The 22,674-nt window shown below is 32.2% G+C and overlaps 2 protein-coding genes across 7 annotated transcripts in view; one reads left to right on the forward strand and one right to left on the reverse strand.

The window, feature by feature from the left end:
- LOC113511047 (A disintegrin and metalloproteinase with thrombospondin motifs 16) overlaps nt 1-22,623 on the forward strand; it is a 206,258-nt gene extending 183,635 nt beyond the window's left edge. For 3 of the 6 annotated variants that reach the window (XM_026894616.3, XM_031912227.2, XM_031912226.2), the window contains 11 exons: nt 2,975-3,110; nt 4,022-4,151; nt 8,884-9,026; nt 10,347-10,402; nt 15,113-15,239; nt 15,853-16,017; nt 16,576-16,692; nt 17,602-17,716; nt 18,303-18,418; nt 19,140-19,610; nt 21,399-22,623. In XM_026894616.3, the coding sequence (XP_026750417.1) occupies nt 2,975-3,110; nt 4,022-4,151; nt 8,884-9,026; nt 10,347-10,402; nt 15,113-15,239; nt 15,853-16,017; nt 16,576-16,692; nt 17,602-17,716; nt 18,303-18,418; nt 19,140-19,596 (1,562 nt within the window). In that variant the 3' untranslated portion in view covers nt 19,597-19,610; nt 21,399-22,623. Of the gene's footprint in view, nt 1-2,974; nt 3,111-4,021; nt 4,152-8,883; nt 9,027-9,892; nt 9,946-10,346; nt 10,403-15,112; nt 15,240-15,852; nt 16,018-16,575; nt 16,693-17,601; nt 17,717-18,302; nt 18,419-19,139; nt 19,611-21,398 lie in introns of all 6 variants that reach the window. The other 3 variants (XM_026894617.3, XM_031912228.2, XM_026894618.3) reach the window with 3 other exon arrangements.
- Nucleotides 4,623-7,578, reverse strand: LOC128202515 (homologous-pairing protein 2 homolog). The gene is made up of 3 exons (XM_052903139.1): nt 7,309-7,578; nt 5,572-5,830; nt 4,623-4,906 (listed from the first exon to the last, which is right to left on the reverse strand). Exons 1-3 carry the CDS (start codon nt 7,529-7,531, stop codon nt 4,768-4,770), a joined length of 621 nt encoding a protein of 206 aa, XP_052759099.1. The 5' UTR covers nt 7,532-7,578; the 3' UTR covers nt 4,623-4,767.
- Nucleotides 22,624-22,674: the final 51 nt, after the last annotated feature.

Here is a 22,674-nt window from a genome sequence, read left to right on the forward strand (position 1 = left end):
CGGTCCACCTGATGGAAAGTGGTAACCGTCGCCTATAGACATGAGCAGTACCATGGACATAACAGAGTATACTGTTTCGCCCATGATACCCCCCATGCGTTGCCATTCCTGAGGACTCAGGTGTTATTCCTCTGTATCCAGTAAATTCACGCCATATCACACCCTTCAAACCGAAACACAGCCATGCAACCACAGCTGTTTCACGGTTGAAACACGAATGGGACAGAGGTACCCAAGCAATCGACTTTTGTCGATTGTTGACAAGGTCTCCCTCTGGTGGTCACTCAATTGGTGGGCCTCAATCTTCTTTTGAATATTATACACAATTAATGCACGACAAAATTGTGTTATTTGGAAACTGTAGTATTGAACAATTGCCGAATAGCTGGCGCGTATTCTTTACCATTTTTATTATAATTTAATCAGTTTACCATCTACCAATTAATAAACAGTGTGTATTTAATTTTAAATAAACTAAATTTTTACCAAACTATATTTTATATTTAATAAACTTTTACCATAGTATTCCAATGCGATACGCTAAACAGTTCTAACTAAAAAAGCTCGTAGAGACTCAAAACACGTAGTAATATGTAGATTTCATTGAATTAAAAATATGGACAAAAGTACCACCAAAATTGTGAACTGAAAGTAAATACAATGGATGGTTTTTGCGATTTATATGCTTTTTTTAATGGCTGGCTTACGGTTATGCCATATATTAGCATATTCTGACGCAAGCAAGTTTAAAAAAAAATAGATTGCAAATACGCACTTAAGTACTTACACACTAAAGCAAGTTGCAGAAATGCTTGTAAAGCCCGCCTTATTTAATCTATATTAATGATTGTAAATCGATTAATACTCGTGTAAATAAATTAATATATAATAAATTATACATTAAGTAGAATCCTAGGTAATACGGAAGTCTTAGCACGTAATTTATTGACCTAGCTACTTCATGAATTTATTAGACGTTTTTGATAATAGAATTATTAAATATTTTCAAGATGTGTTCTAAAATTGCTCATAAAATACTCGTAAAAATATATATAATATCTTATTAGAAGTAACCACTTAAGTTCGGGGGGGGGGCGGTTGTTAGTAATGCAGACTGCCAGTCCTATTGTTAGCAATATACCCTGTCAGGTTGACCTCCACGTGGTCCAAACTATCGTGCTGAATTCCAAGTATATTCACTACGATGGGCTAATTAACCTGTCTTTTCATTTTTACCTACCATCCCGCACAGGTGCTCTGCAAGTGTATACCGATAGCGCAGGCGGGATTACCATTCTATTATCATCCATTACAAAAAAGACCACTTAAGTTGAGGTCGTAAGGTCTCACTAAAACTTATTAATTACGTAATTTACATTAATAATATAGGCCAAAGACCTATTAAGTTAAATTGAGATTAATTCAAATGGTGTCACCTGGCAACCACGCGATAATCACGTTCGTGCAGACTTATGTTTATTCTCAATCTATCTTAAATCTTATTATAGTAGTTCGTAAAACTATTTTTTACAATCCTATTTATATTATAAATACCTTTTTTGTCCGCTACTTCGTACGTATTTTAGAAACAGGAAAACCAATGAAATAGTCCACTTTTATAATATAAAACACTTTGTATTTTTAAGTAAGACTTTCAGGAACACAACTGTAAAACCGACATCAAATTTATTGCAGTAATTTTTGTGATGCCGGAACAAACATATACACAAACAGACAGACAACATTTCTAAAAACTATTGTTTAGGCTTGTATCAGTTCTATGTTTGTTTATTTCAACTTGATATCTCTACGCGTTCCTAAGAAAAAGGATCTTGACTGACGGGCGGACGGACAACGAAGTGATCCTATAAAGGTTCCGTTTTTTCCTTTGGAGATACGGAACCTAAAAAAAAAATAGGCAAATTGAAATCTTCGTTCTTTATGATCTCATTTTAAAATTAGATTTGTATTATTCGAATGCTTTCTTTGTGAAATATTGTTTAGCGTCAAGTCTCTATTTGCGTCTATATATAATGAAAATAATCTATTAAATGCATATTAACTCTACGCGAAACACATGTACTACCCCTTGACAAACTGCTGCTGTATCAAATCGCATCTTAAGTTTATACCGATTGGTTTTTTTTTTCAATGGGTAATAATGGAATGGTAAACCCGCTTCCACTATTTGTCACGCTGGCGGGGCACCAGTAAGCAGGTCAGTTAGTCCATCGTGACAAATTCTATGAGGAATAATCACGATGATTTCTAGGGGACCGCGTAGAGATCGACCTGATGGTACCAATAGGTAAACGAACATAGGTATGCACTTATATTCGTTTACTTATATAAAAAAAAGCTTATTATAAAATACAATGTCTCTGTGTTTATCCATTAGAATTCAATATAACTCGAGTGCCTACATAAATACCTAACACTTATGCGGTCAACAATAATGATTGCTGATGATTTAATTCATCACTCGAGTTGTTGTCGCATAGAACTCTTTGTTCATTTTTCAATTTTACACGATTGTTTACAATCTACATCATTGTTCTATAATTAAAGTCTAGGTAATAAAAGAAAACTGCGTGTCACTGTTTATTATAATCCTTGTTTGTTAAAAGACTTATCTATCTATGCTAATATTATGAAGAGGATGCGTTTGTTTGTTTGTTTCATGAATAAAGTCAAAAACTATCAACAAAAACAACCGACCAAAAATATTTTTTTCTTCAAATAAGAAATCTTCCGCAACTCATTTATTTCGCATTAAAAATTATTGTTCAAAAATGCTTGTAATTGTGTTTACTTAAATAAAAAATACTATTATTCCTTAATCTTTTTTTTTTATTATATCTTGGAGAGGGATGATTATTCCATCATCATTTAAAATACATTGAATAAAATTTAAATATTGACTAAAGTATTCTATCAATCAAAATTATAATGAGACTCATTTTTACTTTCCCAGCATTCATGGAGCCAGATCACCTCGCCAAGCGCTTCAGAAGAAAGCGATCAACAGAAGCACACAGCAGACGGAAAAGGGACGCGCCCTACGTAATATATCCTGAAATACTAGTCATTGTCGATTACGATGGCTACAGGTATCGTAGCAATTGATTTATTATTTTTTTATACGAAGAACAATCTAGCATATGACAGTGAATATGTAACAGAGGCAGAGGCATCACTCACGCGTGTCTATGTCTTAAAATGAGTATTTTGAGGTCGTATTACTCTGTAATTACATATACTAATAATAGCCTATCTTATCCTTCAAACCGGTACATAGTATGCAAGTAAATTGGTACAATAGATAAGATGTAATCAATACTCATGAAGATGACTAAGCACAAAATCGCATTCTGATTTTATTAAGTATATTACAAGAAAGTGGTTCATGAATAAGAAATATTACTTTTAAATATCACTTTAAAAAAATTAAATTGAATCAAATAAGACATAAATCGACATAAATCATGAAAATTAGTCATTAAATTTGTCAACCTATTATATAATTACTTAATCCGCTTTCGTCTATTCTTTCGAAGTTCCTCAATGTAAATAACAAAAAATAGATCAGAAATAATTTATTTTCGAAAATGAAACTATTTTATTATAAATATTTACAATAATATAGTACTCAATTAACAATTTGGCGTGAATTTACTGGGTACAGAGGAATAACACCTGAGTCCTCAGGAATGGTAACACATGGGGGGTATCATGAGCGAAACAGTATACTCTGTTATGTCCATGGTACTGCTCATGTCTATAGGCGACGTTTACCACATTCCATCAGGTGGACCGTCAGTTTGTTTGCCATTCTAAGTTGTATAAAAAAATAAAATAAAATAAAAAAAAAAACAAATCTCCTTTAAAAATGGTGTAACTCACATACAATTAATTAAAACGCATGATTTCTTTATATATCTTCCAATCTCGAATACTCGTATTGTATACATAAGTGATTGTAATTATGTTTGTAAAAAAATATTTTATTTCTATATTTTAGGTTACATGGAGGCGACAACGTGCAGATCAAACGATACTTCGTGTCTTTCTGGAACGGCGTCGATTTGCGGTATAAATTACTGAAGGGGCCTAGAATACGGATATCCATAGCCGGTATCATTATATCTAGGGTGAGTCCATGGTTACATACATTATTGTATTTATTTTTATGAATAGGAGCCTGTAGGCCGTCTACATATACATACATACATACATATAGTCATATCCGTACGGCAAATCCGTTTGCATAACCGTTTCACTGTTTTAAATGAGTGAAAATAAAATGGTAATTCAGGCTGCGTTGTCGATATACCAACACCAGTGAGTGATGATAGGTGAGAATATATATATATATATATATATATATATATATATATATATATATATATATATATATATATATATATATATATGTGTGTGTGAGTGATGTATGTATGATATGTTATCAAACGAAAAGAATCGTATTTATTTTTAATTGGTGTAATATCTAATACTTGGGAATTAAAAACATTAAATTATTTAACATAAGTTAATCTTAACTACCTGTGCTGTACATGTAATTAATACAAATGTTTCTTATATGATAAAATAAAATGTTTGTATATTCATAAATATTTATTTAAAATGCAAAATTTTACTTACAAATTGCTCTTGAAAGTGAAAAATAGAATAACATTAGAAATATAATGTTCTAGAACTTGAGCGTTAATTTTTGTTTTTATTATAAAAAAAAAAAAACACTAATGGTTAGTAAGAATTAGTAACAATTTTGAAATTGACCATCTCATCCGTTTCTATACAAAGCTCTTCTAGCAATGTCTTCTTGGATTTTGGATATCCTTCTAATATTGCTTCGAGCATGTCATTACAGATTCTTTTGCGCTTTCTAAAAAATAATTTTCACTTTAATAGCAAGTACATATTGCTCCGCAAAAAAAGATCGGTGACTTCCAATGGGTACATAATTAGTGTGTTTGGTCAAGATTGAAGTATTAAAGATGAAGAATAATACAAGGAAATTAAAAACGTCCTTCTTTTGGAAGTAGCTTATAAAAATAAAGACTAGCAGGAAAAATATCTATCTACTCGTATATGCATTTCTGTCAATTGACGTAATTAAATATGTCACAATTTAAATACTTAAATATATTATTAAAGTTAGACTCAGTCAATGAAACATCTAGGTATATAATAATTTAAATAACTCCTCTACTGTTTAGTAGTCTATATTGGCAAAAATTAATAATTGTAAATGTAACTTTTGTTTGAAAAAAAGCAGCAGTTAATTTGCTTGCTCGTTATTCTGAGCTGAAATCGCATTTTGAATTGAAGGCAGAATAAAAATGATTGTTAAAAAATGCTTATAACTTTACTTGAATAAAAATTATTCTTATTAGACTCCTTAGCTCGATTCTTAATTTAAAAATTTGTAATTTCTAGGAAAAACCTTTTTTTTTTTTAGAAAGAAACTTTTCTGAAACCGCATCCTACGCGACTATATGAATTAATTCCCTAGCAATGTCGAGATTAGAAATATTGATATCATCTTACCTATATTCCTTGAAAAATTTATCAAAATCATTCAGAATTTTATTCTTTTCAACTGGATTTATAATCTCCGTTGAACTTCTTAAATTGTTCAATTTGATTTCATGGTTTTCTAAACGCTTTTTAATTTCTTCTATTTCATTTATAGCTGCTTCAGTAGTAGGAGCAGAGGTAAGATTTTTTAGATTTATTTCAGCTGTTTTTAATGTATTTGTACTATCGGTTATAGACTGCATCAGATTTTTAAGTTGATTGTCGTAATCTGTGAAAAATACAGGATATTGTATATAACAAAAAATATTGTTATCAATGGTGTCATTACTAAAATAAGACTAGGCTGTACGGTCAAATGACTATTACCTGACCCAATAGAGAAGGGAGGAATACAGAAAAACATAACAGAGACGTACAAAACTATGATCTTTTTTATACCACAAAGGTTGCAAACAAGCGTACAGACTGTCTGTTAGTAAATTACTGTAAACTATGGACGCCTGCAACACTAGAGATATCACGTGCACGTTTCTGACTCAGAAAAAAAACCTTAATATTCCTTTTTTAAAAAGCCCATAGTCTCTAGGAAAAACCTCGATAGGGAGTTCAATCCACAGCCCGAGAGTTTGCGGGGAAAAATCCCTTTGAAACCGCACTATACGTGACTATTAAGGTTCAAGCGTGTGAAGATGAATTCCCATGTCGTTAACGAGCGGTACGATAATTAAAGGTAGCTATAAGCATCATTCCATTTGATTCATTATTTAACCTCAAAGGTAAATTCTACATTTGAACTAAAAAATATGTTACAAACTACGTTGACTCATGACCCGATTTTAACGTTATTAGCAGTTTTAAAAATACTTTACGTTCTTCCTTAAGAGGCAAGATCAATCAATATCGATTTAGCTATATGGACATGGCAACCAAACAAATAAACTCTTGTACTCTTTTACAAACGATCGTCAAATGATCTTCGTTTTGTAGAATTGTGTTTCTAATAATATCAATATACAATGTAAACAAAGTTCTACCAAGTACAGAAAAAAATATTATCTACTTTTAAAATACTGATAGACAGTTACTTTCACATTTTTATATCAGTATTTATATACTAATGAATATAGGTAATTGGATAGTAAATTAACTATGTTATCGTAACATCCTTATTTTTACTTCCTTACTACCCAATATTATAAATATGAAAGTTTGTTACCTCCTGGCGTATTGACTCAACCAATGTATATGAAATTAAGCATAAATATTGTATGTGCAAGGATAACTTGTAGGTTAGGTTATTTTATGTTCTTTTCAGTCTAATAAAATAATACGTATAGATATATTTCATAGCACCATCAAGTCCAAACTAAGCAGAGCTTGGAATATTAATACTAAATAAATAATAGAAATGCATATATCTGAAATAACTACATACATATTATATGGCTTTGCATGTATAGACAGAAAAATAAATTAGTATTTTAAATTAATATTTTATTAACATAAGATAATAACAATATAAAACGCGTATATGTTTCGCACAGCGGCGTTATCATTTCTTTTAGCATTTTTATTCTCGTCGTAATTTATAAATGAAAGGCCCAATTCGAATAATCTTAGGAAAAATTTACATGTACATTCATAAAGATGAATAAAAATGTTTATATTTTGTAGGACACGAATTCGTAAGTATAGGATTCGAGTTACGCAAAAGTATAAATTAGTCAATAACAGATTTCGTTATACCTTCTATATCACTATCACCATCTGTATTATCAAGTTGTATAGCGGCGTACACTTTTTGTTTTCCATACAATTTACATTTTATTTTTCCCACTTCGGCCAAAGAGTCAAGTGCCTTCTGCACAGCGGTCTTTGTATACGTTCCACGGAGGTTCGTAGTCACATCGGCACACGAATACGGACGATTTGTATCTGTCAAATATTTTAAAACAGCTTCCCCAGCCATTTTATTAATTAATATAAACAAAAAAAAATATAGGAAGAAAATTGCAGGTCAACAGACAAAAACAAAAATAAAATTTTTGAATTTAGAACAACAAATGGCGCGAAATATCCCATCCAATACCAATAGCGGATTTCATTGATATCGTATATTTTTTTTTATATTGAGTTTTATCTGTGAAGTCATCAGTTTTAAAAATAATAATCTAACTACGAAAAAAAAAGATTTATACGTTTTTAAGGGACTTCAGATTTTTATTATACGGAGCCTTAGTATAATAAAAATTGATATAAATAGAAACAAATTGGCTAACAACGTTGGATTTAAATAACTTTATATTTTATTAACAAGCAATTAAATTAATTAGGTAAGTTTACGTAAATTGTGGTTTAAAATCCCATTATTAACAAATTTTATTAACAAATAAAAAAAATAGTAATTATTTTTTTACATACCTATATCTGGTTAGTATATCTATGTACCAAAATCAATCTAATTAAGAGTCTATCTAAGGAATCTATATACTCAGATACCTAAACGTAACTATATGTATATTGGTATAATACTTGTGACTGTTCGGTAAAACCAGTTCGAGATCTTTCCAAGAAACACTGAATCAATTTGTATAATTTGGTAACACCTGCAATACTAATAATATGTATCGCGGTTATTTAATTATTTTAGTATATTTAATTATTTTGCGAAAATAAACTATCAATAAAATATTGAACTGGTTTACATTTGAGACGATATAAAATACAAGGTTGAGGTCATTCTAAATACTTACGTACCGAAACAATCGAAATAAAATATTTTTGTACTCCCAACTCTAATCAAAAGAAAGCATTATATATATAGAACAGCATATGAACAAGACAGAGTATATAGACATTATGATGCCCTCGTATTTTTATAATAATATCATTTATTGTACTAAAACATACAATAATAATAACAATTAGAAACAATGTAAGCAAGGCGTACTTAAGAGATCTCTTCAAGTTTATCTAACACTTAAAGGAATAGGAAGTAGTGTTTTGCCATTCCTGAAAACTAAGAGGTTCGTACCCTGTGATTTTTCTGCTACGCAGTCACAGTTGCTAAACGACAGAAACACTAATAAAACAAAGGTATACTAAATGATAACCAGGGCTGCGCTATTGATATACGACGGAGGGGCACAAGCAGATCAGTTGATCCATTGTGACAAATTCATCAGAAACTAACTACAATTGTTTCCAGGGGTAATCACGTGGAAGTTAAAATGACAGGATATATCCAACAATCCATTCTCCCTGAAGGCAAATCTGAGATGATTTACGTTCGTAGTTTATTGTTGACATTAATTTCTGCAGGGCCGTGATGCGACACCATACCTAGAGAGAAACCGGGTAGGTCGGGACGCTATAGATTCTGCTGCTGCGCTCACTGATATGGGCAAGTATCTGTTCAGAGAGCGACGACTGCCTGTATACGATATCGCCGTTGCTATCACCAAGTAAGTTCATCGTAATTTTTAAGAAGTAAAAAAAAAGATATTTTAAGGCAAATTATTCATACATGGCTGTTTGACTAAGATGACTTTGTCAGTCTGCGCTTAAAATAAAAACATATGAGTGAAGTACAATAACATAGATAAAGAAATCTATTCTTCTACTATTAACTTAGACTATATAAGATTTTTATAGATATCTATCAAATATGGTAGAAAAATTTTTTAAACTAATTTCGATAGGTAGGTACCTATATTTTTCAAAAAACAAACTAGGTTTTATGTATTTTTAATTATTTTCATACTTTATATTTACTACGATTAAGAATTAATATATAGTTGCATAGATATTATCATCTACTTATTGATTTATTTTTAATTTATGAAAATTGTTCCATTTGCAATAAAAGTTAGCGATAGTTAAAAATACTTACTACCTACTATTTAAAAGATATGAGAAATTGCTTTATAAATATTTATATTTAAATTAATCTATGTTTTTGGCATTCTTGCTCTATGGATTAACAGGTAAGAGGGTAAGTATTGTATTTCATATTTTTACTTATCATTATTGAGCGCCATCACAAAAAAAAATATGAGATAAAAACAATTAAGTACTATATTCTGCAGTCTCTGCAAAAGAAATACCTATAAAAATAGTGTATTAGTCTAGATCAATAGAAATAATTGTGCAAACGGTCAAAGTAATAAATGAATTCATCTAGTAAAAGCATGCAAAAATGAGTTTGTTAAGCATGTTTAGAGGGTCTAGCATAAGATACTGTATTACTATAAAAATTAAAAGGTGAATGAATAACCTAAGTACGTAGGTACTGAAAATGACTGAAGTCCCGAAAACTGATTTCCTACAGGTATGACATGTGCCGACGACGGAAGGGTGGTCGCTGTACAAAAGGCACTGCTGGTAAATTACATTTTCAAAGCCATTCTAGGATGGTTGCGAGTGGTTCAGCAACATTAACAGAGGCTTCCAGTGATATTAATTTAGCTTCCTATTTAATGTACCGAGGTAAAGGATTGGGAATGGCGCTGAATATGTTCTACCAAGCATTACATTACACGTAGCACGATAAGACCTGAGGTTTTAATTTATTTATCAACAAGTCTTTTTATTGTTTCTGACAAACTCTATAGATGTATACAATGTTGTTCTTACACTTATTATTGATAAGTAATTTAAAAACCTCATGTATTGATCCCATTTTTTTAATTTGAAAATGGAATCAATCCGCTTTCTAGGTCCACGCTGATTGAATGGGAGTTTGGTGTACTTATTGAGTTTTGTTTATTTCCATAATATTTCAGACTAGACATGTGCAGGAGGCAATATGCGAACGATGCGTGCAATAGAGGGACAGCAGGTAGGCGGGTGTCAAAAACTAAATATATGGAAAGCACGCCTTTCTTTCATCAAGTCCCACACCCTGTTACACGTTGTATCATTGGGACCTTATCCAAACCTAAATCCGATCCGACGAACACGTTCGCACCTTGTGAATAATATTCTCTATCTCTCCACAACTTTTTCTGACGCATAAACTGTGGACACCTTCATGTAGATTATGTACATACCTACCTATATATTTCAACTTTTTTTTATGTACGTAGTGTAGTTTCATTAGGCGTTTTCCTTCTGTATCAGAAACATCATTATTTTTATCTTTTATTTTATTCTTTTTCTACAGACAATCAAATTATTATAGTTTTTGTTTTGTATACGTAACTATTGCATAAATAACAAACGTTGCCATTAAATTAAAGCATGCATTTTCTTTCAAATAACTTTTAAAACGTGGTTCTTATAATTATATACTTAAAACAACTTCTGAATGTTTGGTCATTTATGGGCAGTTTATATTGATGTATCTGAGTAAATATATTTCGTAACAATTGGCTTCTTCAAGTCAATTCAAAAGATCACTAGTACGTCTGCAATTACAGTTGCAAGAAAGTTGCGTAAGGTCACTAATGGGTCAGTCGGCCCTACCTTAACTTAAATGACACGAGGTTTCGTTCAATCATATGTTTATGATCGAAGATACAAGCGCGTATTAATCTTAGGCTGATACGTGTGAAATATTTTAGTGATATCTACTTATATGTATTAGTTTAGACTTTGTTTACTGGTCTATCTTGGTTCGCTTTACTGAAGTATCTAAAAGGCATTTTCTGAATTCAAAAATGCGCAGGGAATATCTACCTACTTCGATTGGTTGATGCTTATAAATACGCGGGAAATACTTTTTTTACTTGATATTTAAAAAAGGAAATATTTACAATATCTATAAAACTGGTGGGCATAGATTAAAGACAGCGCATGGTAAAATAGTAATTACTTACATACATACATACATATCTGTCACGCCTGTCTCCCATTAGGGTAGGCAGAAACAATGGAACGCCAAATGCTTCGATTCAAACAAACCTCTTTCGCTTCTTCCACATTCATCAATCTTGTCATACACGCTCGTCGGTTACGGGTACTTTTAATTTGGCCCTTCTTCAGCACGTCGCCTATTTGGTCGACATACGTCCGTCTAGGGCGGCCCCTACCGACATCTCCATTCATTCTTGCTCGATAAATCTCTTTCGTAATTCTTCTTTCATCCATCCTCTCCAAATGACCAAACCAACGCAACATTCCTTTTTCGATTTTGGTCACTACATCGACTTTCAGTCCACACTTCTCTCTAATCACACTGTTTCTTACTCTATCTTTTAAAGTAATACCACACATACTTCTCAAAGCTCTCATCTGTACAGCATTTATCTTACTTTCATGCTTCTTCTGCCATACCCACGATTCGCTTCCATACATGAGTGTTGGTGTCAGTACTCCTTGAATTATAGCAAGGCGAGCTTTGCTCGATACATTTTTACTTGACATAATCGAGAGCAATGCACCGTTAACACTGTTTCCCGCTTTTACTCTCCTCTCAATATCTCTTTCACACTTCCCATCCCTCGTAAACAAAGAACCTAAATATAGAAACTCACTCACTTGCTCCACTTTTTCATCTCCTATCATAATCTGGCATGCCGTTAAACTTTCATTCCTCTCAAAAACCATTACCTTCGTCTTCTTCGCATTTATTTTCATACCTTTTCTTGCATACGCTTCATTCATTATAGTCACCATTTGTTGTAATTCATACTCCGACGATGCAAAAAGTACTTGGTCGTCGGCGTATAAAAGAGTCTTAAACAGAGACTCATTCATCCTGAATCCACAATTAGATCCTTTCAAATCGGTCAAGCAACTGTCCATAAATAGGTTGAACAGCCAAGGAGACGCTACACAGCCCTGTCTAACACCGCGTTCAATGCCAAACCAGTCTGTATTGACTCCATTTATTCTGACACAGGCATTTGAATCCTTATATAAAGATTTGAATGCCCGTATCAAATGGCTGCTCACCCCATACATTGCCAGTGTTGACCACAGTTCATTCCTCTCCACTCTATCATAAGCCTTTTCAAGGTCAATGAAGGCGCAGAAAACCTTCTGATGTTGAGCTAAGGTTTTCTCTGTTATGCACCTTAAGGAAAAGACTTGATCCGTACATCCCATACCCTTTCGAAACCCTGCTTGCACATCCCAAATTTTACTTTCCGTCTCATTCATCACTCTTTTAATCAAAATCCTAGCATACAATTTGCCTACAACACTAAGAAGGCTTATTCCGCGGAAATTTTTGCACTCCTGCTGTGACCCGCTGCCTTTATATAGTGGCACAATAACAGCTTTGCTCCAGTCACCTGGAACACAACCGGACCGCCAACATTTATTGAACAGCAGACACAGCAGGTTTACAATGATTTCTCCACCTTCTTTAAGCATTTCGGCAGATATTCTATCAAATCCCGCTGCTTTACCAAATTTCATAATCTTCATTGCATTCATTACTTCATCCATACTTATATCACTTTCACTGTCAACTTCTTCGTCCATTATTTCATTTTCAACATTCTTTCTTTCACTTCCACGTTCAAATAAACTTTCAAAATATCTCTTCCAATGATCTAAGACTTCCTTTTGTTCCGTGATAACATTACCATCCATATCCCTTATCACGCCCATTTTCGGATCTCTCTTTTTACCTCTAGCTGTTCGAACTAAATGCCAGAAAAGCTTTTGATTAGCTCGAAAATTTCTAGAGAATTTCCTTTCATACTCATCCTTACATTCCTCTTTCTTTTTGCTTACTAATTCTTTAACTTTCTTTTTCATTACATCATACTTCTCTTTTGCAATTTTTTCAATGTCACTTACATTACCTTGCATTCTCTTATTAGCTCTGGTAGCTAACAAATCCATCCATGCCTTTTTCTTTAGAGCCACCATTTCTTTCACTTCGCCATCCCACCATACATTCATTCTCATCTTAACATCCTTCCTCTTACTTACACCACAAACTTGAGTAGCTATATCAAAGATTCCGCATTTAAATTCCTTCCAAAATTCTTCTATCTCATAGTTATCTTTCTTCAGTAGCTCTCTAAATCTTTCATTCAATCTTTCTTGATACTGATTTCGAACCTGTTCTTCTGTCAGTCTCTCTACTCTTACTCTTTCTATTTCTGACATACGAACACGTGGACGATGTCGCCATTTATTGAATAAGCCACCTATTCTCGATATCACCAAAAAGTGATCAGTTCCGACATTCGTACCACGATAGACTCTTGTATCCTTCACTTTCGCTCTCAATCGTTCATCCACAATTACAAAATCAATCATACTTCTCTCAGTTTGCCTTTGCCATGTATACATATGAATCAGTTTGTGACTAAACAAAGTATTAGTCACCACCAGATTTCTCTCCAGGCATACTTCTAATAAACTTTCACCATTTTCATTCACTCTTTTATCTCCAAACATTCCTAAATTCCTTTCATATCCATCGCGACGGATTCCCACCCAGCCATTAAAATCACCTATCAAAATAATTCTTTCATTCTCCTTACATTTAGTCATAATCTCCCTTACACTATCCCAGAAATCCTCTCTGACCTTTGGTGGCTTGGACATATCCGGGGCATAAGCGCAAAGGAGAAAAATACGGGTCAAACCAACTTTCAATCGTATCCAGAGGAGTCTAGGACTTACAAATTCAAATTCTTTAACAGATGCATTCATTCTCTCTGACAAAATAACTCCCACTCCTTGGCTGCTTCTTTCAGAGTCATTAACTCCGGACCAGTACCCAGTATATCGGTCATAAGTAGTAATAGAGCAGCCTTTCTTTTTTGTTTCACTTACTCCTAATACATCAATTCTTCTTTCACTCATCATCTCACATACTTCGTCTATTTTACTATCCATACCTCCACAAACATTCATCGTTGCAATTTGGCATTCCTTTGCCCTCTTTTTGCCATTTGGGGAAACAGGGGAGACATGACGTGACCCGTGGCATAACGCATCGCCGTCGATGAGAAATTTGTCCCCCCCAGATACGATGGGACTGCCTGAGTTGCACTCAGGGACGGATTCTCCGGCAGTGCCGGTAATTTTTAATTACTTACCTATTTTATTAATAGTCATTTTACTATCTATACCTAAGTATATCTAAATATTGCATGTCGGGTTGTTACTAATCTATAATCACATTATATGGCAATGACAACATGCTATTTTTTCTCCATTTTATATGTTACACGAAATCTTCTTATTTATTTATTTAGAACATTAAGTAGTTGGTGTTTTCTATAAATAGCATGGTAGCCTTAACTGCTTTCGCATGAATTTTGCATGTTTATGTTACTATATCTTATAGAACCAACCTATCCATCATCGTTTAATTATAATGTAAGTACCTATATATGATAGATTTATATAATTTTAAGTAAAATTATAACATACCTATTCTAAATATTAACTTCTTAGGTATAACTATATTTCTATTTCATATTGTGTTAAATATATTATATTTTATTGTAGCTCTAACACCCATCAATTTAAGTAGAATAGAACCTCTCCTTTATCCTACGATCCATAGACAAATATATTATTTTTAAATTTTTCCTTTTTAATGGCTGTTAAATTAATGATAACAATGAAACTGCAGGGTTTGCATACGTCGGGGGTGCATGTGTCGTCAACAAGAGATTGGAGAAGGTCAACTCTGTAGCTATAATTGAGGATACCGGCGGTTTCTCTGGTATCATCGTTGCTGCTCACGAAGTCGGACATTTGTAAGATTTTTATTTTATTTACAGAAAAGATACTTGCGTGATATTCATAATAGTTATTTCTGCTGTTGCTCACGTTGTTATAAAAATTACAAAGTTTATCTTTTTTATACATACATTTCTTGAAAGAGTAGGCTAAGTTCGTAGACCATAATGTTACATGTCATCATTTACGAGTACAAAGGTAAACAACCTTTAATCGACTCGACGTTAATCTTTTGAATTTTTTGTTTTGTTTTCTAATGCAGCTTAAAATGGTAAACAAGCTAACGCCCCACCTGAAGGAAAATGCTAACCGTCGCTTATACACATGAGCAGTACCATAGACATAACAGAATATACTGTTTCACGCACGATACCCCGCCAGCGTCTCAGGTGGACGGATGTGGATGGATGTCCCGAGGACTCAGATGTTATTCCTCCGTACCCTGTAAATTTACTCCCATATCCCTACAAACCGAAACACAGCAATGCAAACACAAGTGCTTCTCGGTAGAAACACGAATGGGACAGAGGTGCCCAAGCAAACGACTTTAGTACAAAGTCTCTCTGGTAATCTTAGTTGATTTCGTTAACTAAATATAATACGCCCTTATAGCCTGGAATAAACTTACAGATTAGGAGCGGTCCACGATGGAAGTCCTCCACCTTCTTATCTTGGAGGGCCAGGAGCTGAAAAGTGCAGATGGGAAGATGGCTTCATTATGTCAGATCTCAGGCATACCGAGAAAGGGTTTAGGTGGTCACCATGTAGCGTGCAGAGCTTCCATCATTTCTTAAAGTAAGTAGATCTTATTACTGTGATTCTCAGATAAAAATTTTGGTAATAGATTCTAATTGATTGCTTTCTCAAAATATTCCTCTGTATGTACTAACCTAATCATAAAAATGATGCTACTCATTGTTTATGGAAATCAATAACTATTTAACACTCATGCTCACACAAATTCATGTAAATCAACGACCGAATAATGACTGATACTTTCAGTTTTACAACATAATTCTATTTAATATTAAATGATTAAAATTTTATAAATTTTAAATAATAATATTAAAAGCAGAATTTAAAATGAATAAAATTTTAGTCAATATTTAAAATTAAATTAATTAATTTAAAAAATCAAAGAAATTTCGTCATCAATTAAAATTCAACAGAATATAACAAAACAACAAAATTAAACTGAGTTTCGTTGACATCGACGTTTATGTTTAAAATTAAGCTTCTACTTCGTCATCAACATGACATAATGACGTTGAATTTATTTTCTGTCAAATAGGACATCGTCTACATTTTCTGTCAAATAGGACATCGTCTATAAATGTATTTTTCTCATTACAGCGGCGATACGGCGACGTGTTTGTATAATTCACCACACGAGGACGACTCGTTACCGCGCGTGTTGCCCGGCCGTCTGCTTACACTAGACGCGCAGTGCCGGAAGGACAGGGGCACTAGGTGAGTATAGAGAAGTGTACATAATGATGGAAAGCAGTAACCGGTATAGACATGAACAGCACCATGGACGGCATAGAATACTCTGTGATTCCGATCGTACCCTCCACGTACTGCTTTGTATTAGGACTATGGTGTTATGTCTTCGTACCCTGGAATTTTACTGACTGCAAGCACAGCTGCTTTACGAAAGAGAGGGGGAAGCCGAGACGACTTTTATACAGAGTCTCCATATTTTTCTTTTATTTATTCTACCATATGACATTAGGCAGGCAATACAAAAAATTTCAAAGAATAAATAAATCAATTCTATAGATTTTTGTTTTTTATAGTTCGCTTTAGAAATAATATATTTATTTTTTCGTTTTTATAGAGTGCACTTGACTATAATAGAAACCGTCACGTATAAACATAAAAAACAATCGCTATCAGAGAATATAGATCTGATACTTTATTAGTTCTGAATATTCCTGTGGTATTGTGCTTTTCGTGTCAATATTACTGCCTTAGCTATCCTTCGAACTGAAAAAATTATTGAGCGTTGCGAGAATTATATCATTGTAACATTATACTACCCTGATTTATACTAACACCAAAAATAAATTAGAAAGAAGAAAGAAATATTTTTATTCGAGTAAACTTAGATTTAAGCTTTTTTCAATAATCATTTTTTTCATTACCGTCCATTCGGAACGCAACTTCAGCCAAGAAGAAAGGGCAAGAAACTCAGCTGTTGCTTTTTTCAAAAAGTTTAACTATATAAATAATGAATTTGTGTGAATACAAACTACTAAGTAATAATAAGCTACTAAGTGGTAGTGGTAGTGTATCACAATAGTAATAGTCATTTCTATTAGAAAATGCAGTCGTGAGCATATTTCACATCCTCTATTTACATCATTTGGTTTCCAGCGCTTGTTTTAAAGATGAGCGCGTGTGCGCCCAGCTGTTTTGCTTCGACGCAGCGAGCGGGTACTGCGTAGCGTACCGGCCAGCAGCGGAGGGCTCGCCTTGCGGGGACGGACAGGTACAGAATACATGTACTTCTTTTTTTTAAATTTGAAAAAAGAATTTAAGAAATGTTTTAAAACTAGCTGATTTGAAAATCCTATTTTTTAACTTTTTATAAAAATTTATAACTTATACATATGAACAGCGCCAGATATCGCTGAATATAGCATGCAGCACACTATATTGTGCAATGTCTGGTACCTTGGCACCTTTAATGAGTTTTCGAAACTGAATACTTGTTTGAAATATTTGAAATGCTAAGATACTGAACCTGTTAATGCGTTACCACATCTCGAAGATAAGGGTGAATCCAGAGACACAAGACCTTGTTTTGGTATTATTTCGATGCACTTCTTATACGTACAAAAGATCAATGAGTCTTTACAGAGCTCAAAGTACAGTGTTTTTTTAAAAGAAAACCTTCGATATTGATCGAGATACAGATTGGACACAGGATCGAGATACGGATTACAGGCTTAAGTGTTGGATTATTTTTAAGTTTTGCCATTAAAAGGATTTGCCAATTAACTTCGAGATTCGTTGTCTAGGTTGCACTAAACTCCAGATTCATAATTTAATGATTGTTTTTTAATTGATTACAGTACTGCATAAACGGAAGGTGTATAACTGAACACGAGAACATAATACCTGATTATTCACAACACACGCCCAGCTACGTCCGCCCGGAGACGAGTCCGTTCTATGGAAATATTACCAGGTGCGTATTCTCTTTATAAATTGTACAACGAGTAGTTACTATCGTGATATTAATACAAATATACAAGTACACGGTGCAACGAATATCGTATGAGGATCTAAAATATAGTGATAGTATTATATTTATAAAACTAACATTTCTCAATACAAAAGAAAAATTACGTAAATATGTGACAATGACAAGTAACGATGTCATTATTAACTTACTAAATAACTAATGATATTTATTGTGAAAGAATTACATTTTAGATGTTTGTATTGTCTTTCTCGTTGCACCCTGTAGATATATATATATATATATATATATATATATATATATATATATATATATATATATATATATATATATATATATATATATATATATATATATAAGATTGTACAGCATGCTAATTTTTATTTTCATAATATAGACATGCATTACAGTTTTGATTATAATAATTATTGTAATTTGTATATAACTAATTTATTTATATGACACAATAGAAATAAAGTATTACAGTGTTAACATAACAATATTATATTAAAAATGGAAAATATCTATCAGAGTGCTTCTGTAAGTACGTCTGCTAGATATATCAATAGCTCGTATTGTATTGTCAGCATAGAAATTTTATTATAAGTGTATATATTCCTACTACATAATCAAATATGAAAAATAAGTCGATGTTGTGTTTGTCGACGGTACACAAGCACAATACTAATAATCTCTTTACACACAGTTACGAAGCATCGACACAGCCATACCAAAAGAATTTCTACTCAAATTACAACCAAAAGCCCATATCGACCACGCAGTACTACAGCACTACAAGGAAACCGATCCAATACTACACGCCCACGACGCAATCATCGAGTTACACCTACCCACCGTCAATAAACAGATACTCAATCACCTCAACGAAGAATCCATACGACTTCAAAGACTTCACAACCAGGAACAATGACCCCACCCAGGGTTTCTACAATAAGAACAATTTCTACGCGGGGAGCACCACAAAAAGTCCATATTTCGACAAAGGCGTAAAATCCGTCTTCAAAATAGGCACCTATTACTCACAACCACAGAGTTACAATTCGATACGACCGGACGCAAATTCTCAACAAGTGCAAATAGAGCCGGCGAGATTGGTGTTCTCGTATCAGAGAAATTTGACCGCAGAGGAGGTGCCGCAGTAATATGACACTTATTGGTAAGATATTAAGGGTTAACGGAGTCATTGTGTCACTGGATGTACCTACATCATTTAGATCTTCATACATAACACTCACAAAGTACATTTGTCAGAGTAACTAATGTGTAGAGACGCGGATTTTCATATTTAATATCATCATACGTATTCCAATTTTAAAATCAAATTATATTAATAAAAATATGTGTACCAAATAATAGTTTATATTATGACGGTACTGTCATAATATAACTTAGTTACAAAAGTATCTATTAATGAAAAATTATAAAAGCCAAATATTTTTATAATAGAAAATCCGCGTTCGTACCAACATTAATAAGTAATTACCAATGTTTTATCTTCTACTTCGATCAATATAAACATTCAAGACTGTTTATAAAGAGACCATTCTACTACTCATGTGCCTGTCATACTGATACTTCAAATTAATATTCAAAATACATACCTACTTCAAATTGTACATAACTACCTATTAGTTGTCATTGTTAATGATGTGTATTAATTATTTAGTCATTAGCATTCTTCTTTACCATATTATTATATTTGGCATTTGGTGTATTTCCTGTTACAACTCAAATAAATAGTAAATTATTTTTAAGGAAATATTTCTAGAGAATTTTAAATTAAAAAAAAAACATATGTACATTAAATAATATTTTAACAGAATTTTTTAGTCTATCTCGGTAGGATAAGGTGTGCCTAATTAAAAAAAAAATCTGTCAGAATATGTAATTTTGACATCCTACGAGTATAACAGAATCTACACCATGAATTATCAACCATCATTGGGACCTATTTTAATTTGAAACACCTACTTACCGAATATATTGTCTACTCATATAATCTAATGTCAAACGAATGTTGGTTGATAGGTATATATATAAATGTGTATGTGTATTTACATTTTATTTAATATAATTTTATTATTTATTAAGTGTCATAAGTTTCCATTCTTACCTATTCCTTAGTTTAAGAGATAAGTCATTTAAACAAAAAATATATTTGTCTATGGATTTCTATTTAAATACATATATATTTACAAGTAACAAATAAGTGTTAACTAGATATACCTGTATACATACTATCTTCTTCCAACTCAATCGAACTTCTAAATAGAATCTTTGAAATTTTCTTTGTATTAAAATTTATTTAATTTGTACAAATTATGTATAATATATATCATATTTTGTGAATAAATCTATAGTTTCTGGTAAACATCATGATCACAAGTAGAGCATGCGATGTAGTATTTTATATCTACCCATTCTTTGTTAAATTTTAATAATTAATGTACCTAATGTTGTATTATGTTATAATTCTTTATAGACATCGGCAAATAACTTGAACATTAATTATTAACGTAGTTTGGGTAATAGGTTATAAATTTACCTGCAAAAGCATCGACTGCACAAGCTTTGTTTTCTATGAGTTTGTTGAAGTAATTTGCCATGCATTGTAACGTATCTAAAATATAGGTTATGCATGCATATGTAATATGTATCTATCTAATAAATGAAGTCTTGTTACTATCACTGTTATATATACAGACAGTATATACTACAAATAAGTACAGAAATATTTCATCAGCTCCCACGATTGTCATACTCGTATATATAATTTTTTGTACTTATTTATACATCTATAACGTCATCATTTATAGGAATGTGTGATAACAGTATCATAATTAGTAATTAATAATCATTTCGGCATATCGATACATACTGATGTACGATAATAAATAATATTTATTATATCTAAATTTTTTAATTATTCTATTTATTTTTACAGCAGCCGCCACTAAAAAAATAAAGCGGATCGAGCACAAGACTGCCACGCTGGAGCGACTACCACGGACCTGGGCCATAGAGGCCATTCGGACCCATAGGGACAGTCACCATTCCAGCCCTCAATTTTATTTACGTGTGAAATTAGCACACCCGTATGCACGAATATCTATACTGTAATGTAATTTAAATATCGGCCTTGTAGTACTTTAACATAAAGTAATAATTTAAAGTACTAAGTTGAAGTTTAAATTTAAATGTAATTAAAATTCAACATATTATTTTAAAGTTTAATCTTAATTTTTAAATTCAAATTTAATTTTAAAATCAAATTTTATTTTAATAGTCAAATTTAATTTTAAAATTTAATTTAATGTTTTAATTTTAATCGAAATAGGACAAAATAAGAGCAAGCAGATAAAGGATTTGCTTGTTTTTATTTTTAATACAATTCCTTATGGGTATAGATAATTATATTCGTGTAATTGTGATTACGGGACCGTGCTACGTGTGAGCAACGAGTCTGAAGACGGAACGTTTCAAGTGTCAGACGATGTTCAGTGAGTGATATTACAATGTGATTGTGTTACTATTAATGAACAATAAGTACATTAGGTTATGTCGTATGAAAGTATTGCGGGATGCCCGCGGGTGATCACAATCTTAGGTCGGTTATGGAATTAGAAATACTCCTTAGCCCATTTAATATATATGTAAAACGGTTGTAAAAATAGCATTCGTTAACGAAATCAACTGCCACGAAGTGCCTTTTTTATACAGTATATATTAAGGAGATGTATTAAGTTTTTTTTTTTTTTTTGTTTAAACGAATGTAAAGCGACTGGTTCGCGACCGTCCGAACAATTAGTAATACAATTATTTTTTTAAGTGAATTTACACTGTTTTTTTGAGAATTTTTATTTTATTTCTATCATTTACGAAATTTGATAATTAATATAAGCCTGTTTTTAATTTCTAAAAATTATTTATGTGACATACTATAGATTTGTAATTATAAAGTTACCAATAGAGTAAAAAAAAAATTAAAAGTTAATTTTGGATGTAATATTTCTTGATAGAGAAACAGTGATCTTATTAGGTAACTGTGTGACATCGCTTGCCGTTAACTATTTATTTTGTTCAAACTATTTATGTATGAATTCAATCTTAAATTTCATCACAAATTTGTATAAATTTTAAGAAAAAAATAGAAAATAACAAACATGAAATGGCAGTTTTATTTCGTTAATGTCCCTACCATATAAACACTTACTAGGTAT

The sequence above is a fragment of the Galleria mellonella genome, unplaced genomic scaffold (assembly GCF_026898425.1).
Source record: "Galleria mellonella isolate WM207_F2 unplaced genomic scaffold, CSIRO_AGI_GalMel_v1 utg133, whole genome shotgun sequence".
NCBI lineage: Eukaryota > Metazoa > Arthropoda > Insecta > Lepidoptera > Pyralidae > Galleria > Galleria mellonella.

Bases quoted from the DNA above. Each gene is read 5' to 3' on its own strand.
- LOC128202515 (XM_052903139.1), bottom strand. From the start codon at position 7,531: ATGGCTGGGGAAGCTGTTTTAAAATATTTGACAGATACAAATCGTCCG. The intron at 5,831-7,308 runs GTATAACGAAAT...TATTTTTCACAG, and splicing joins TGGTGATAGTGATATAGAAG to ATTACGACAATCAACTTAAA. The intron at 4,907-5,571 runs GTAAGATGATAT...ATTATTTTTTAG, and splicing joins AAATTTTTCAAGGAATATAG to AAAGCGCAAAAGAATCTGTA.